General features: G+C 44.9%; 1 protein-coding gene across 1 annotated transcript in view; it reads left to right on the top strand.

Moving 5' to 3' along the window:
* Positions 1-18,030, top strand: part of zgc:112416 (uncharacterized protein LOC550509 homolog) — a 166,280-nt gene that overhangs the window by 40,559 nt on the left and 107,691 nt on the right. Inside the window, exon 2 of the mRNA XM_067988137.1 lies at positions 2,796-2,856. Within this exon, the coding sequence (XP_067844238.1) occupies positions 2,796-2,856 (61 nt within the window). The remainder of the gene's footprint in view (positions 1-2,795; positions 2,857-18,030) is intronic.

The raw sequence follows: 18,030 nt of genomic DNA on the forward strand, positions 1-18,030 counted from the left end.
TCAATAGGTTGCCCCCAATTCCATGCGCTCTCATTTTTGTTAAGTCTCCCCCACTCCCTTATCTATCATGTTAGATACCTCCTCAAAAAATTCAACTAGATTCGCTAGACATGACTTACCGGTTACAATCCACACAGGTTCTCTCTGATCAGTTCGTCTTTGATGAGACTTTAATCTGAAGTCTGTTAGCATCTTGAAAGAAATGCACAGTTGGTTAATGTTTCAGAAGTAAAATTCAAAAGATCCCATGGCACTATTTGAAGAGCAGGGAGTTCTCCCAGTATTTTGGCAACATTCCTTCCACAGCCAACACCATCAAAAAATAGATAAACTGGTCACTATCTCATTGCTGTCTGTGGGATATATCTGTGGGGAAAATGGCTGCCATTTTTGCCGACATAACATCAGTCATTGTACTTTAAAGTAATTGATTGTAAGTTAAGCACTTCGAAACATTTGGGAGGAAGAATAAGGAGGCACATATTGCTTGGATAGTAAGAGTCTAAATGGGGTGGAGGAGCAGAGGGATCTAGAGGTACAGATACACAAATCACTAAAAGTAGCGACACAGGTTAAGGCCATAAAAAAGCAATCCAAGCACTGGGTTCATTTCTAGAGGGATAGAATTGAAAAGCAGAGAAGTCATGTTAAACTTGTCTAGAACCTTGGTTAGGCCACACTTGGAGTACTGTGCACAGTTCTGGTCTCCATATTATAAAAGGGACATAGAGGCAGTGGAGAAAGTGCAAAAAGGATTTACAAAGATGATACCAGAACTGAGAGGTTATACCCATCAGGAAAGGCTGAACAGGCTGGGGCTCTTTTCTCTAGAAAAGAGAAGACTGAGGGGTGACCTGATAGAGGTCTTTAAGATTATGAAAAGGTTTGATAGGGTAGACATAGAGAAGATGTTTCCACTTGCGGGGGAGACCGGAACTAGGGGCCATAAACATAAGAAAATAACAACAACAACTTGCATTTATATAGTGCCTTTAACGTAGTAAAATGTCCCAAGGCGCCTCACAGGAGTGATTTTCAAACCAAATTTGACACCAAACCACAAAAGAAGATATTAGAACAGGTGACCAAAAGCTTGGTCAAAGAGATAGGTTTTAAGGAGCGTCTTAAAGGAGGAGACAGAGGTGGAGGGGCAGAGAGGTTTAGGGAGGGAATTCCAGAGTTTAGGGTCTAGGCAGCTGAAGGCACGGCCGCCAATGGTGGAGTGATTAAAATCGGGGATGCACAAGAGGCCAGAATTGGAGGAGCACAGAGATCTCGGAGGGTCGTAGGGCTGGAGGAGGTTACAGAGGTAGGGAGGGGCGAGGACATGGAGGAATTTGAAAACAAGGATGAGAATTTTAAAATCGAGGTGTTCCCAGATCGGGAACCAGTGTGGGTCAGTGAGCACAGGGGTGATGGGTGAACGGGACTTGGTGTGAGTTGGGATACGGGCAGCAGAGTTTTGGCTGAGCTCAGTTTTATGGAGGGTGTAAGATGAGAGGCCAGCCAGGAGAGCATTGGAATAGTCCAGTCTAGAGGTAACAAAGGCACGGATGAGGGTTTCAGCAGCAGATGAGCTGAGGCAGGGGCGGAGACAGGCGATGTTACGGAGGTGGAAGTAGGCGGTCTTGGTGATGGAACGGATATGGGGTCGGAAGCTCATCTCAGGGTCAATTAGGACGCCAAGATTGCGAATGCTCTAGTTTAGCCTTAGATAGTAGCCAGGGAGAGGGATGGAATTGGTGGCTAGGCAATGCAGTTTGTAGTGGGGACCAAAGACAAAGATCATCATTAATAAATCCAATAGGAATTCAGGAGAAACTTCTTTACCCAGAGAGTGGTGAGAATGTGAAACTCGCTACCACAAGGAGTAGTTGAGGCAAATTGCATAGATGAATTTAAGGGGAAGCTAGATAAACACGTGAGGGAGAAAGGAATAGAAGGATATACTGATAGGGTGAGATGAAGTTGGGAGGGAGGAGGCTCATGTGGAGCATAAACACCGGCACAGACCTGTTGGGCCGAATGGCCTGTTTCTGTGCTGCACATTCTCTGTAATTCTATGTGATTTCTGAGATGTGATATATAAATGCAATCTTTCTTACCTTTCATCAGTACAGGCTGAATCCAGACCCATGTACCAGAGCTTAGTGTACAAATCCACTCCGCCACCTTGTTATGTTAAATGAACAAAGTATTGATTTGAAAGATATGCCTCTCAGTAACTAAGGGACAATCAGGTTCCTCAGTTTCAGCTCTACCTACGCAGGAGGATGAAGGTTGTCGATTCTTGGCTCAGGTGCATGTCGGGAGTATTGAGCAGGTCCTCATTAGGAGAAAGTAAACTCTGTCTTTGTTACAGATCTCAAGTTGGGGTCTGTTGGTGTGACTGTGAAAACTGAGCAGGAAAATGAAACGTAAAAACTGGCTATTCCAGCTGGTATAGCAGTGAAAGTGTCTCAGTTAGGCTTTAATAGCACTCAGCCATGGGATGGGAAAGTCAGCCAGGGTTGCCATTCCTGATCACTATCCCTGATAATGCTGGAAAGCCCAGATGTGCTTCAGGCTGTGATGGTGATGTGATCCAATAGCCTGCCAATACTCACTGCCTAGGCTTGGACCTGAAGAACAGGAGCTTGGGCAGGGTACTACAGGGCTACTTGTACCCATGGAACCCAATCCCAGCAGGGGGAGAGGAGGGGAGAAAACTGGGGGAGAAAAAGAAGTGTTTATCAAAAAGTCTTCTCTGGGGAAGCCCCGTCCACAATGTGAACTTATATTGTTTTTAATTTCAGAAACTGGAGAATGAGCGAGCTAACTTGGAGGATCAATCAGACACTGCAGTATCCACAGCACGTAAGAAGCTCCCGTTTGTGATATACGAGGTGGTACAGTGGGGGTTAGGTGTTCATAGTTTGGCTGAATGGACTGTGCAGTAATACAGCTGGTTATTATGGGATGAATGTAAGTCCATGAACCGACAAATCAGATGGAAGCAGAGCGTCTGGTACCTTGAAATCTACCATAGCAATGGGATGTAGATCAATTCATTTACTTGATGACTAAAGATTTATAACAGCATGCCTACCGGAGAACAGTGGGATATATGGGGGATAGGCACAGGGGAGCAATGGAATATACAGAGAATACACACGGGGGAACAATGGAATATACAGAGAATACACACGGGGGAACAATGGAATATACAGAGAATACACACGGGGGAACAATGGAATATACAGAGAATGCACACGGGGAACAATGGAATATACAGAGAATACACACGGGGGAACAATGGAATATACAGAGAATACACACGGGGGAACAATGGAATATACAGAGAATACACACGGGGGAACAATGGAATATACAGAGAATACACACGGCGAACAATGGAATATACAGAGAATACACACGGGGGAACAATGGAATATACAGAGAATACACACGGGGGACTGTGGGATACACACTGAGGAACAGTGGGATATATGGAGTACATACACTTTGGGAAAAGTTGAATATCTAGGAGATACATATGGGAATAGTGGGTTATGTGGAGATATGCTCTGGGGATCAGTGGGATATATGGGGACATTCATTGGGGAACATGAAATATATAACAAAGTAAGAATGAGGAAAGGCCATGTAGACCATTGAAGCTGTTACTGTAGCACACCTTATCCAGCCCCGTTTCTACTCTGGATTCCCATAATGTTTAATTTAATTAAGAGTCATTCATGTGAGTTCCTGTCAAAAGCTTTCTGGAAGTCCAGATATGTACTTTATTTGTAATGTCCTCAAAGAAATCAGGCGGGTTTATCAAGCAGGATCCTTGCCTTCTAAATCTATGTAAGGAATCTTACAACACCACGTTATAGTCCAACAGTTTTATTTGAAAATCACAAGCTTTCGGAGGCTTTGTCCTTCGTCAGGTGAAGTGTGGGATTCCTTGAATGTTACCGCACTTATAGTCAGAGAACAATACCTGGTGATTACAGATAATCTTTCCAACTGCCCGTTGTCAAGGCAATCAAAGTGTTCAGACAGAGAGATGTTACATACAGGACCACCGAATATACAAACGGCCAGAACAAAAGAGAGAGAGAGAGAGAGAAAAATCCGAAAGGAAGAGAAAGGCAGAGAATGACCCGTTGTATTAAAAACAGATAACTTTTTTTCCCCTTGCTGGTGGGGTTACGTGTAGCGTGACATGAACCCAAGATCCCGGTTGAGGCCGTCCTCATGGGTGCGGAACTTGGCTTTCAATTTCTGCTCGACGATTTTGCGTTGTCGTGTGTCTCGAAGGCCGCCTTGGAGAACGCTTACCCGAAGATCGGTGGCTGAATGTCCTTGACTGATGAAGTGTTCCCCGACTGGGGGGGAACCCTCCTGTCTGGCAATTGATGCGCGGTGTCCGTTCATCCGTTGTCGCAGTGTCTGCATGGTCTCGCCAATGCTCCCGGAGCGGAGAAACTACGCCATGTTCTCCACAGCCTTCAACATGTCATTGATGACGACGAACACCTCGCTATGGCCATCCCCACACCTCCACTACTCGCCTTCAAACAGCCACCCAACCTCAAACAGACCATCGTTCGCAGCAAATTACCCAGCTTTCAGGTGAACAGCGTCCACGACACCACACAACCCTGCCACGGCAACCTCTGCAAGACATGCCAGATCATCGACACAGATACCACCATCACACGAGAGGACACCACCCACCAGGTACATGGTTCATACTCCTGTGACTTGGCCAACGTTGTCTACCTCATACGTTGCAGGAAAGGATGCCCCAGAGCATGGTACATTGGCGAGACCATGCAGACGCTGCGACAACGGATGAACGGACACCGCGCAACAATCGCCAAACAGGAGGGTTCCCTCCCAGTCGGGGAACACTTCAGCAGTCAAGGACATTCAGCCACCGATCTTCGGGTAAGCGTTCTCCAAGGCGGCCTTCGAGACACACGACAACGCAAAATCGTCGAGCAGAAATTGATAGCCAAGTTCCGCACCCATGAGGACGGCCTCAACCGGGATCTTGGGTTCATGTCACGCTACACGTAACCCCACCAGGGGAAAAAAGTTATCTGTTTTTAATACAACAGGTCATTCTCTGTCTTTCTCTTCCTTTCGGATGTTTCTCTCTCTCTCTCTCTCTCTCTCTGTCTTTTGTTCTGGCCGTTTGTATATTCGGTGGTCCTGTATGTAAAATCTCTCTGTCTGAACACTTTGATTGCCTTGACAACGGGCAGTTGGAAAGATTATCTGTAATCACCAGGTATTGTTCTCTGACTATAAGTGCGGTAACATTCAAGGAATCCCACACTTCACCTGACGAAGGAGAAAGTCTCCGAAAGCTTGTGATTTTCAAATAAAACAGTTGGACTATAACCTGGTGTTGTAAGATTCCTTACATTTGTCAACCCCAGTCCATCACCGGCATCTCCACATCATGTTATAAATCTATGCTGGCTTAAATTTCTTATAAAGCTATTTTTATATGGGTTCTCTCCAGCCTATCCCTTGGAATGGTTTCCATTATTTCATCTGCTGTTGTTGGTTACTGAGCCTGTAATATGGTGGGTCAGGATTGTTCCCCTTTTCAGATATCGGTGCTACATTTGCTTTCTTCTAACCCTGTGGAACCTCCACAGAACCCAAGGATTCTTTCATGACTGTAGCAGTGGCACAGAAATTTCCACCCGAGTCTACTCCAGCACCTGAGTGTAGATGCCATTTTCCCATGGGACTTGTTTATCTTGTCATGTAACTCCTCCACACTGATTACAGATCCTCTGGGATTTTGTTATACTACAGACAGTACTTTGACAAATCTATTAGGGTTTTTTGAGGATGTAACTAGCAGGGTAGATAAGGCAGAACCAGTGGATGTAGTATATTTGGATTTTTAAAAGGCATTCGATAAGGTGCCACACAAAAAGTTGTTACACAAGATAAGGGCTCATGAGATTGGGGGTAATATATTAGCATGGATTGAGGATTGGTTAATGGACAGAAAACAGAGAGTAGGGATAAACGGGTCACTCTCAGGTTGGCAGGTTGTAACTAGTGGGGTGTCGCAAGGATTGGTGCTTGGGCCTCAGTTATTTACAATATATATCAATAACTTAGATGAGGGGACAGAGTGTAATGTATCCAAGTTTGCTGATGATACAAAGCTAGGTGGGAACGTAAGGTGCAAGGAGGACACAAAGAGGCTGCAAAAGGGATATAAGTGAGTGGGCGAGAAGTTGGCAGATGGGGTATAATGTGGGGAAATGTGAAATAATCGACTTTGGTAGGAAGAATAGAAAAGCAGGATATTTTTTTAAAAGTGAGGGACTAGGAAATGTTGGTAGTCAGAGGGATTTGGGTGTCCTTGTACACGAATCACGAAAAGTTAACATGCAGATACAGCAAACAATTAGGAAGGCCAATGGTATGTTAGCCTTTATTGCAAGGGGTTTTTTTTTGGTTTAGGCCCCCTTTTATAAGAAGGGGGGGTTAGGGTGTCACTTTATTATTATTTTAAAATCAAATCAGAGTCAAATAAATAAACAAAGTCAAATAATTGCAAGGGGGTGGAGTATAAGAGTAAGGAAGTCTTGCTGCAGTTAGACAGAACTCTGGTGAGACCACTGTTCATTGTATAGTTTATATCAATTAGTGTTAATTGTATTCAGGTGGTGGGTATCAATTGGGGACTCTCTTGTATTCATTTATAAGAGAGCTTATCTAGGATGTAATGTGTGTAATGTGGATCTCTGTGAATAAAGGCTCGGAAGCAACTGAAGACCAGGCTCCAGTATTCAATCCTTCACCCCCTGAAGACCAGGCTCCAGTATTCAATCCTTCACCCCCTGAAGACCAGGCTCCAGTATTCAATCCTTCACCCCCTGAAGACCAGGCTCCAGTATTCAATACTTCACCCCCTGAAGACCAGGCTCCAGTATTCAATCCTTCACCCCCTGAAGACCAGGCTCCAGTGTTCAATCCTTCACCCCCTGAAGACCAGGCTCCAGTATTCAATCCTTCACCCCCTGAAGACGAGGCTCCAGTATTCAATCCTTCACCACCTGAAGACGAGGCTCCAGTATTCAATCCTTCACCACCTGAAGACCAGGCTCCAGTATTCAATCCTTCACCCCCTGAAGACCAGGCTCCAGTATTCAATCCTTCACCAATGGGCTATCCAATTCACAACATGGTGGCAGAGGATGGTTGCCAAAAGGTGGAGATTGGAAACTACGCATTTTTTTGGACATAAGAACAAAACTTGAAAGCCTAGCGGCCATTGTAGAAAATGGCAGAAAGCAATGGTACGATTTGCCTCCAATGTTCTCGGAGTTTGACCCATATGACCTGTGGAAGAATGAGCTTGATATGTGGACACGGGTTACTACTCTACCACCGAGAAAACAAGGCATTGTCTTGGTGTTACCACTTCCTGAATGAGGTAAAATCAGAAGTATGGTATTTTCTAAGATGGATGCAGATCTTTTGGATAATGATGAAGGTTTAACCTTTCTAATAGAATTTCTGGATCAAATCTACGAGAAAGATGACCTGTTAAGTGCCTGCGAGGCCTGGTCAGCATTTAATAGATTTCAGAAAACAGACGGTCTTTCAATGGACTTCAACAAATTGTACAAAAGGTTGACAAAGAATCCAACTGGAAATCCCTGGATCGGTACCAGTGTTTAAATTACTAGATTGTGCTAAGGTGTCTCATAAGGACAGGCAACTGGTCCGAACTGGCATCCAGTTCTCGGAAAAGGAGACTGTTGGATCAACTGTCTGGTATCTTAAAAAAATTCCTGGGGAGACAGTCACAGAATCATAGAAATTTACGACACAGAAGGAGGCCATTCAGCCCATCGTGCCTGTGCCGGCCGAAAAAGAGCTAACCAGCCTAATCCCACTTTCCAGCTCTTCGTCTGTAGGTTACGGCACTTCAGGTGCACATCCAAGTACTTTTTAAATGAGTTGAGGGTTTCTGCCTCTACCACCCTTTCAGGCAGTGAGTTCCAGACCCCCACCACCCTCTGGGTGAAAAAAATTCTCCCCAGCTCCCCACTAATCCTTCTACCAATCACTTTAAATCTATGTCCCCTGGTTATTGACCTCTCTGCTAAGGGAAATAGTTCCTTCCTATCCACTCTATCTAGGCCCCTCATAATTTTATACACCTCAATTAAATCTCCCCTCAGCTTCCTCTGTTCCAAAAAGAACAATCCCAGCCGATCCAATCTTTCCTCATAGCTAACATTCTCCAGACCTGCCAACATCCTCGTAAATCTCCTCTGTACCCTCTCTAGTGTAATTACATCCTTCCTGTAATGTGGTGACCAGAACTGTATGCAGTACTCAAGCTGTGACCTAACCAATGTTTTATACAGTTCTAGCATAACATCCCTGCTCTTATATTCTATTTTTCGGCTAATAAAGGAAAGTATCCTGTATGCCTTCTTAACCGCCTTATCTACCCGTCCTGCTACCTTCAGAGATCTGTGGACATGCACTCCAAGGTCCCTTTGTTCCTCTACACCTCTCAGTATCCTCCCATTTATTGTGTACTCCCTTGCCTTGTTTGCCCTCCCCAAATACATTACTTCAAACTTCTCTGGATTGAATTCCATTTGCCACTTTTCTGCCCAACTGACCAGTCCATTGATATCTTACGAACATACGAACATATGAATTAAGAGCAGGAGTAGGCCACTTGGCCCCTCGAGCCTGCTCTGCCATTTGATAAGATCATGGCTGATCTGATTGTGAGCTCAACCCTACTTTCCCGTCTACCCACTATAACCTTTGACTCCCTTGTTAATCAGGAATTTATCTAACTCAGCCTTAAAAATATTCACTGACCCTGCCTCCACCGCTCTCTGGGGAAGGGAGTGCCACAGACTCACGACCCTCAGAGAAAAAATTTCTCCTCAGCTCCGTCTTAAATGGGAGACCCCTTATTATTAAACTGTGGCCCCTAGTTCTAGTCTCTCCACAAGGGGAAACATCCTCTCAGCATCCACCCCTTCAAGTCCCCTCAGGATCTTATATGTTTCAATAAGATCACCTCTCATTCTTCTAAACTCCAATGTATACAGGCCCAACTTGTCCGACCTTTCCTCATAAGATAACCTCCTCATCCCAGGAATCAGTCGAGTGAACCTTCTCTGAACCGCCTCTAAAGCAATTATGTCCTTTCTCAAATAAGGAGACCAAAACTGCACACAGTATTCTAGATGTGGTCTCACCAATGCCCTGTACAACTGTAGCAAAACATCTCTACTTTTATATTCCATTCCCCTTGCAATAAATGACAACATTCCATTTGCCTTCCTAATCACTTGCTGTACCTGAATACTAACTTCTTGTGATTTATGTACTAGGACACCCAGATCCCTCTGTACCTCAGAGTTCTGCAATCTCTCTCCATTTAAATAATATACTGCTTTTCTATTCCTTCTGCCAAAGTGGACAAGTTCACATTTTCCCACCTTATACTCCATCTGCCAAATTTTTGCGCATTCACTTAACCTATCTATATCCCTTTGCAGACTCCTTGGGCCTGATTTTAGCAGGCCTGCGGGTTTCCGGCGGGTTGGGTTTCGGGTGCGTGGCCTCCGCGCCCGGTGAAATTAGTGGGTTGCCCGCGCGATCGTAGCAGGCAATCCACTAATTGGAGCCACTTACCTGCTCCTCCGGGCTCCGCGCTGCTGGTCTGCGCGTCGGGCGGGCTGCGCATGCGCAGTACGATCTGTCAGCTGGAGGCTCTCTAGTTAAAGGGGCAGTCCTCCACTGACAGATGCTGCAACCAATGGAACAAATTACAGCATGGAGCAGCCCAGGGGGAAGGCTGCTCCCAGTTTAATGATGCCTCACCCCAGGTATCATCAGATGGGGTGAGGAGGAGGGGGAGGACAGAGATCTTCCACCCGGCGGGCGGGAGGAAGCGGCCTGCCTCTGCCACCAAGAAGGCCTGGCTCGAGGTGGCAGAGGGGGTCACCTGCACCACCAACATATCGCCCACCTGCATACAGTGCAGGAGGCACTCCAATGACCTCAGTAGGTCAGCCACAATGAGAACACGTAGTCTTTCCCCTACACTCCGTCTGCCACAACACTGCCCCCAACCCACATCTCCTTCGGCACCGCCAACACTACTCTGTCACATCACCCCTCACACCCACTCAAACCCCATCCTCATCTTACCTGCACCTACTCACCTCGCCAGTACTCACCCCGCCACTATCACTCAACCCAATCCTCATACAATCTCATGGCTCTATCCCATACTCACCCTCTCGTGCATCTCTCTCACGGCCAGCCTCACTCAACCTGCCACCACCTGTGCTGCAGCCACAGGACATGCATCACATATGTGCAGTAGGCAGCGTACGGCAAACGTCTCGTCAGCATGAAGGGGATGCACAAGGGTGTCTGAGGGTTTGCCATGGGTGTTACCTATATTGAATTTCAGAGCAACAAACATCACACATTATATTGGCACCACCACTGCCATGTCTCCGCGAATCCTGTCTGTTGTGTCCAATAATGCCCGCTCCTGGGTATCACTATGAGGACCCACAACTGATGCCACCCATTGTGTTACTGCAGAGTAGGTGCAGGTGTATTTGCAGGGCTCGTCCGCGCAGACGACTGAGAGACATCGGCGGTGTAGCCGGCTGCACCCTGGAAGGATGCGGAGGAGAAGGTGTGGAGGGCAGTGGTGACTTTGACAGCGACAGGTAAGCAGTTGGTGCTGGGGCCAGCCGGGAGCAGCTCGGCATGAAAGAGCCTGCAGATCTCCACGACTACATGTCGAGTGAATCTGCGCCTCCGTGTGCACTGCTGCTCAGAGAGGTCCGGGGAGCTGCGCCTCGGTCTGTGGACCCTGTGCGGAGGGTAGTGCCCTCTGCGACGCGTCTCTCTCTGCGGTAGCCCTCCCTCCTGCTGTACAGGTGGATGTGTCACAGCACTCTGTTGTGGAGCTCCACGTGTCAGAGGTGGACGGCGTGGACTGCGAGGCTGCTGGGGCTGGTCATGCTGTTCGTCCTCCGAGGATGTCAACGCACCACCCATCTGGCAGGTGTTGGTCTGAGGGGTTGTGCAGGGTAGGTAGGTGGTTCCTCGCACTGGGGCTGCGGTTTCACGTTGGTCTGTCCTCTGGCTTGGCGGGAGGTGGTGGAGGGCAGGGGTTGCCCTACGTGACGCGGTGGCCTCCTGCGTGGGTGAGGGCTCTCCCACCCGCTGTGGAGTGCACCTTGGCTGCTGCCACAGGCTGCTGGCTGGAACACGCCTGGTTGGAGTGAGACTGTTTCCCCCAGTGTGTGGAACTCACTGCCTTGAAGCTAAAATCCAACACTTCCTGTTTTGACAGCTGCTTCAGCTCATTTAATGACCTCAACAAGCAAGGTAAGTACACTCAAGTGGAACCCTGCTGGCTTTAATTGCCTGCGGGATTCCCACCAGCGGGGCCTGCGCGCGCAGCCCCGCACGTCAGCGCGGCACCCGGAAGTGGCCGGGATCTCGGCGCGATCCGGTCACGTGACTGGATATCGGGATTTTCGGGGCCCCCCCGCTGGAAACCCAACGCTAAAATCGAGCCCCTTATGTCCACTTCACAACTTACTTTCCTACCTACCTACCTTTGTGTCATCAGCAAATTTAGCAACCATGCATTTGCTCCCTTCATCCAAGTCATTGATATAGATTGTAAATAGTTGAGGCCCCAGCACTGATCTCTGTGACACTCCACTCGTTACAAATTGCCAACCTGAAAATGACCCATTTATGCCTACTCTCTGTTTCCTGTTAGCTAACCAATCCTTTATCCATGCTAATATGTTACCCCCAACACCATGAGCTCTTATTTTGTGTCGTAGCCTTTAATGTGACACCTTGTCAAGAGCATTCTGGAAATCCAAGTACACCACATCCACAGGATCTCCCTTATCCACGTTGCTTGTTACTTCCTCAAAGAACTCTAATAAATTAGTCAAACACGATTTCCCTTTCACAAAGCCGTGTTGACTCTTCCTGCAGTCTACAACTTTCCTCCTCACTATCAACCACACGGGCAACTTTTGTATCATTGCAAACTTCCTAAACACGCCCCCTACATTTAAGTCTAAATCATTGATATACACCGCAAAAAGCAATGGACCTAATACTGAACCCTGTGGAACCCCACTGAAAACAGCTTTCCAGCCACAAAAACACCCGTCGACCTTTACCCTTTGCTTCCTGCCACTGAGCCAATTCTGGATTCAACTTGCCACTGTCCCTTGGATCCCATGGGCTTCTAATTTTCTGACCAATCTGCCATGTGGGACCTTGTCAAAAGCCAGTCATTCCCCTCAGCCTTCATGGAACAAATGAGGCCTTCTGCTTTAACACAAAAAATAAAAGAGCCAATGGTTACCAGGTTTCGAAATGTTCCAGATACTAAATGCAGTCGCCAGACCAGGTTTCAAAATTTTCAAGAGACTGGACGCAAGCATCGATATGACGGAAGGATTAAAGACAGCCAGATTGGAAATGAAAGCAGGTACAGCAAATCCAGTTATATCAACAGAAGACGAAATTGGGACAGTAATAACGGGGAATGAATCCCAGAATGCCCAAGGAAAAATCAGTAGTGGATGCTTTAGATGTGACTCTAAGTATCATTATGAGGCAAATTGCCCAGAGCGAAAACACAGGGTCTTTGAAATGACGCATGAAGAAAGTAGTTCTGAGGAAGAGGATGGAGATAAAGATGAAGAGAGAGGATGAAGATAATGATGAAAATGAGCAGATTATACTGGTCACAAGGAGTTTTAATCCTGTGATGAATGTACTAGTCGCGGATTCCTTTAATTGTCCGGTGTTAGATAGTGCATGTACTTCAACTGTATGCGGGGTCGATTGGTTAAAATGTTATCTTGATTCACTAAGTAGTGAGGATCGAAGCAAGGTTAAGGAATATCAAAGTTCTACATGTTTTAGGTTTGGAGATGACAACACCTTGAGGTCACTGAAGAGAGTGGTAATTCCATGTACGATAGCTGGAGTAAGCCATTTTATAAGCACGGATGTAGTCTCCAGTGAGATACCGATGCTTTTGGGTAAACCGTCCATGAAAAAGGCAAAAATGAAATTTGATGTGGAACATGAAGAGGCAATCATTTTTGAGAAATCGGCTGATTTGCAGTTTACCAGTCAGGGCATTATTGTATCCCCTTAATAAAAACCTGATGTTTCTCATCAGCGTGTTAGGCAAGTATTAATGGCATCAGGCCATAAGGATAAGAGAGAAAGAAAGAAATTGTCTTAAAGTTACGTAGACAATTTGCCCACCGTACTTGTGAACATTTAAAGATTCCACTAAAAGATGCAGATGTTGTTGATGCAGAGTATACGAGGCTAATAGAAGAGATTAGTGAGAACTGTGAAATCTGTAAGAAGTATAGAAAGACGTCCCCACGTCCTCTTGTAAGTATTCCATCAGCATGTGACATTAACGAGGTAGTTGCCATGGATCTAAAGGTATGGGACAAAGACAGAAACGTTTTCACCTTATATTTTATTGACCTGGCTACGAGATTTAGTATTTCTACACTAATATATATAGTAAGGAAAAGAAGGTTATTACAGATAAAATTATGGAAAAATGGATAGGGACTGGACTTGGGACACCTGCAAAGTTTTTGACCGATAATGGAGGTGAATTCGCTAACGCGCAGTTCAGAGATATGTGAGAGAATATGAATATAATTGTCATGAATACAGCAGCTGAGAGCCCTTCTAGCAATGGTCTTTGTGAAAGGGATCATGCTGTGATTGATAACATGGTGTATTAAATTTTGTCTGATCGACCAGAGTGTAAATTGTCAACTGCCCTAGCATGGGCAGTTCATGCAAAGAATTCTCTTCAGGTGATTGAAGGATATAGTCCTCACCAACTAGTCTATGGGCGCAATTCCAAATTGCCTTCTGATCCTCCTGCTCTAGAAGGTACTACAATTGGTGCCTTTTTTCTGAGCATTGAAATGTTGTGCATGCAGGGAGACAGGCTTTTATCAAGGCTGAGGTCTCAGAAAATTCGTAGAGCACTAAGGCATCATACTAGACCATCTGAGACAGAGTTCAATTCAGGAGATTTGGTATACTATAAAAGAGAGAGTTATGGGGAATGGAAAGGCCCTGGTAAGGTAATAGGTTGTGATGGTAAGACAGTACTTGTCCAACATGGCAATCAAACTGTTAAGGTTCATTCCTCATGATTAATTGGAATTAATTATAAAATCTCAGACTCTGAGCAATTGATAGAAGTAAACGAGGCACTGTGTGCCTCCAATGTTCATGATTCTTTTGCTGAGGTTCCTGAGGAACAGACTGAGGTAGATCAAGGGCTGGTCAGTGGTAATGTCAATGATGGAGAAACACATGACAGAGCTATCACATCCACAGAACAATTACCCAAAGTGGGTACACGGGTGACATATGTTCCAAAAGGCACTAATGAGTGGAGGGACGCAACAATTTTGGGACGTGCAGGCAAAGCTACCAGGTTTAAATTTTGGTTGAATGTTCAGGATGATGGCCATGAAGCGAGGTCTATGGGCTGGCAGAATGGGGTAAAAGAGTGGAGAGTACGAAAGTGAAGAACAGGTAGTGATAGGGAGTCCGGCAGTGAATCTCACGTCAGAAAACAATCACGAACTAGAGATGAAAGAGGGAGATCTCGCAGATCTCCATACAGACATAAAAGTGGAAGTAGCAGGCGTAGCTTGACTAGGTCAGACAATGAAACAAAGACCAAAGAACAGTCACGTAACAGAACGAGAAGCAGAAGTCCTCATGATCGTGAAATTTTGGTGGCTGCCAATAAACTTGAGGATAAATGACTAAGAGATACGAAACAAAGGGAATTAGATAATTGGAAAGAATTTGGAGTTTATTCTGAGGTAACAGATAAGGGTCAACCAGCTTTGTCGCATTGATGGGCTTGTACTGAAAATGTCCTTGCAGATGGGACTTATAAGGTTGGTAGCTAGGGGTTTTGAAGAGAAACTGGGTGATACAGATGTTCAAGTGGATTCTCCCACTGCTGGAAAGGTAATCTTAAAAATATTTTTGGCAACATTTTCATGGGCGTGTGGGTCAATTAACATAAAAGCCGCATTTCGGCAGGGTGATACTTTTCAGGGAGAAGTGTTTCTGAAACCGCCTAAAGAGGCAGCAGACCCTGATGGAAAACAATGGAAACTAAACAAATGAGCCTGTGGCCTGAATGATGCTTCCAGAGTATGGTATTTTTCGGTGAGATCTGTTTTGCTGAAAATAGATTGTGTTCAACTAAAATCAGATGCTGCAATGTTTTATTGGTACCATAACGGAAAACTTTCAGGCATCTTCATGATGCATGTTGATGATTTCTGATGGGCTGGTACTGTGGAATTTGAGAAATTCGTCATTAATAAGATTAGAATTTAAAATTGGGAGTCAGGCCTGTGGGGCTTTTAAAAATATTGGTTTAGATATTAAGCAGAGAGGGTCTGGGATAACTTTAAATCAACAGTCCTGTTTAGAGAGTATTGCTCCCATCCCAGTGAATCGTACAAGGGCATCACAGAAAGGTGATGTTATGTCTAAAGAAGAGACAGAGCAATTACAAAGCTGGATTGGTCAGTTGAACTGGTTGTGCACTCAGACTAGACCAGATGCTAGTTTGGATGTGTTGGAGTTAAATACTTCAATGAAACACCCCATAGTAGAGAATGTTTTAAGGGCAAATAAAACATTACGAAAATTAAATATAGATAGGTGACCCAAAGAAAATGAAGCTAGTTATCTTTAGCGATGCTTCACATGTTAATCTTCCCAATGGGTATTCTAGTACAGCTGGTTTCATAGTGTTTATGAGTGAGAATGGAAAATGTTGTCCTTTATCTTGGGAAGCTAAGAAAATAAAAAGGGTTGTTAAAAGTATCCTGCCTGCTGAAACACTGGCTCTTGTAGACGCAGTGGGTATGGGATTCGATTTGGTAAATATCTTGACTGACATCCTGTACAATGAGAGTACTGAAGATAGTATACCCAGTGAATGTTATGTAGGCAATCGTTCATTGTGGGATAATGTTCACTCTACGAAAAATGTGAGTGAGAAAAGATTACGGATTGACCTTGCTGACTTGAAACAAATGCCGAAGAGAAAGGAAATCTCTAAAATTAAATGGGTGGATTCAAGCCATCAACTGTTGGATTGTTTTATTAAGAGGTGCATGTACGAAGGAATTATTGGGGGTCCTGGAGAAGGGTCTCCTCCTAACATAATACTTTGAATAGTATAAGTTGTACAGAGTATGGAAGTTTTTGATTTTTGAAATTTTTGTTTCTATTGTATATAAAAAGCCTATTGTTTATATTTAAATAATGAAGGGAATCTGTTAATTGTGTGATTTGTATCAATTAGTCTTAATTGTATTCAGGTGGTGGGTATCAATTGGGGATTCTCGAATTCATTTATAAAAGAGCTTATCAAGGGTGTGGTGTTTGTAATGTGGATCTCTGTGAATAAAGGTTTGGAAGCAACTGAAGACCAGGCTCCAGTATTCTATCCTTCACCCCCTGAAGACCAGGCTCCAGTATTCTATCCTTCACCCCCTGAAGACCAGGCTCCAGTATTCAATCCTTCACCCCCTGAAGACCAGGCTCCAGTATTCAATCCTTCACCCCCTGAAGACCAGGCTCCAGTATTCTATCCTTCACCCCCTGAAGACCAGGCTCCAGTATTCTATCCTTCACCCCCTGAAGACCAGGCTCCAGTATTCAATCCTTCACCCCCTGAAGACCAGGCTCCAGTATTCTATCCTTCACCCCCTGAAGACCAGGCTCCAGTATTCTATCCTTCACCCCCTGAAGACCAGGCTCCAGTATTCTATCCTTCACCCCCTGAAGACCAGGCTCCAGTATTCTATCCTTCACTACCGGGCTAAACAATTTATAACAACTACATCTGGAATATTGTGTACAATTTTGGTGTCCTTACCTAAGGAAGAACATATTTGCCTTAGAGGGGGTACAACAAAGGTTCACTAGATTGATTCCTGGTATGAGAGGGTTGTCCTATGAGGTGGGATTGAGTAGAATGGGCCTATATTCTCTGGAATTTAGAAGAATGAGAGGTGATCTCATTGAAACATATAAAATTCTTAGAGGGCTTAACAGGGTAGATGCTGAGAGGCTTTTTCCTCTGGCCAGAGAGTCTAGAACCAGGGGTCATAGTCTTAGGATAAGGGGTCGGCCATTTAGGACCGAGATGAGGAAATTTTTTTTCACTCAGATGGTTGTAACCTTTGGAATTCTCTACCCCAGACAGCCGAAAATGCTCAATTGTCTGAGAGCGATAGATTTTTGGACTCTATGGGAATCAAGGGATATGGGGATAGGGCAGGAAAGTGGAGTTGAGGTCAAAGATCAGCCATGATCTGATTGAATGGCGGACCAGGCTCGAGGGGTCGTATGGCCTACTCCTACTCCTGTTTCTTGAGCTCTTATGTTCTTACTGAGGTGGTTAAGTCACCCATTATTACATTATTTTCTTCCCTAGCCAATACAAATTGGAAATAATCATTAAGTAATTTTTGCACTTTCTCTCCCATCTTCAACGACTCCATCACTTTATGCTTCAAAGTTCTAACTTCCTTTTGAAGCACTCTTACTGTTATGATACTGAAAACATGTTTTTAATTATGCCTCACGTCCTTTGCTTTGGTTCTCTCTGCTTTATATTCATTTTGGTATTTTCCTAATCTCCTCTTCCCACCTGTTTGATGTAGATTGTATCACATTTTTAAAATCTCCGTTTCTCAATTCATCCTTGTTCCGATAACATTTATTTTTCTTCGGTATATTTTTGCCTTGCATGTATTTAATAGAATAATTTTAATAGTTTTCCATATCTCCCTGATTGAGCTAGCGCTCAGCAGTAGATCCAATTTAATTTCTTGTATTGCCTTCCTGAAATTGTGTATT

This window comes from Heptranchias perlo, chromosome 7 (assembly GCF_035084215.1).
Source record: "Heptranchias perlo isolate sHepPer1 chromosome 7, sHepPer1.hap1, whole genome shotgun sequence".
Classification (NCBI taxonomy): Eukaryota; Metazoa; Chordata; class Chondrichthyes; order Hexanchiformes; family Hexanchidae; genus Heptranchias; species Heptranchias perlo.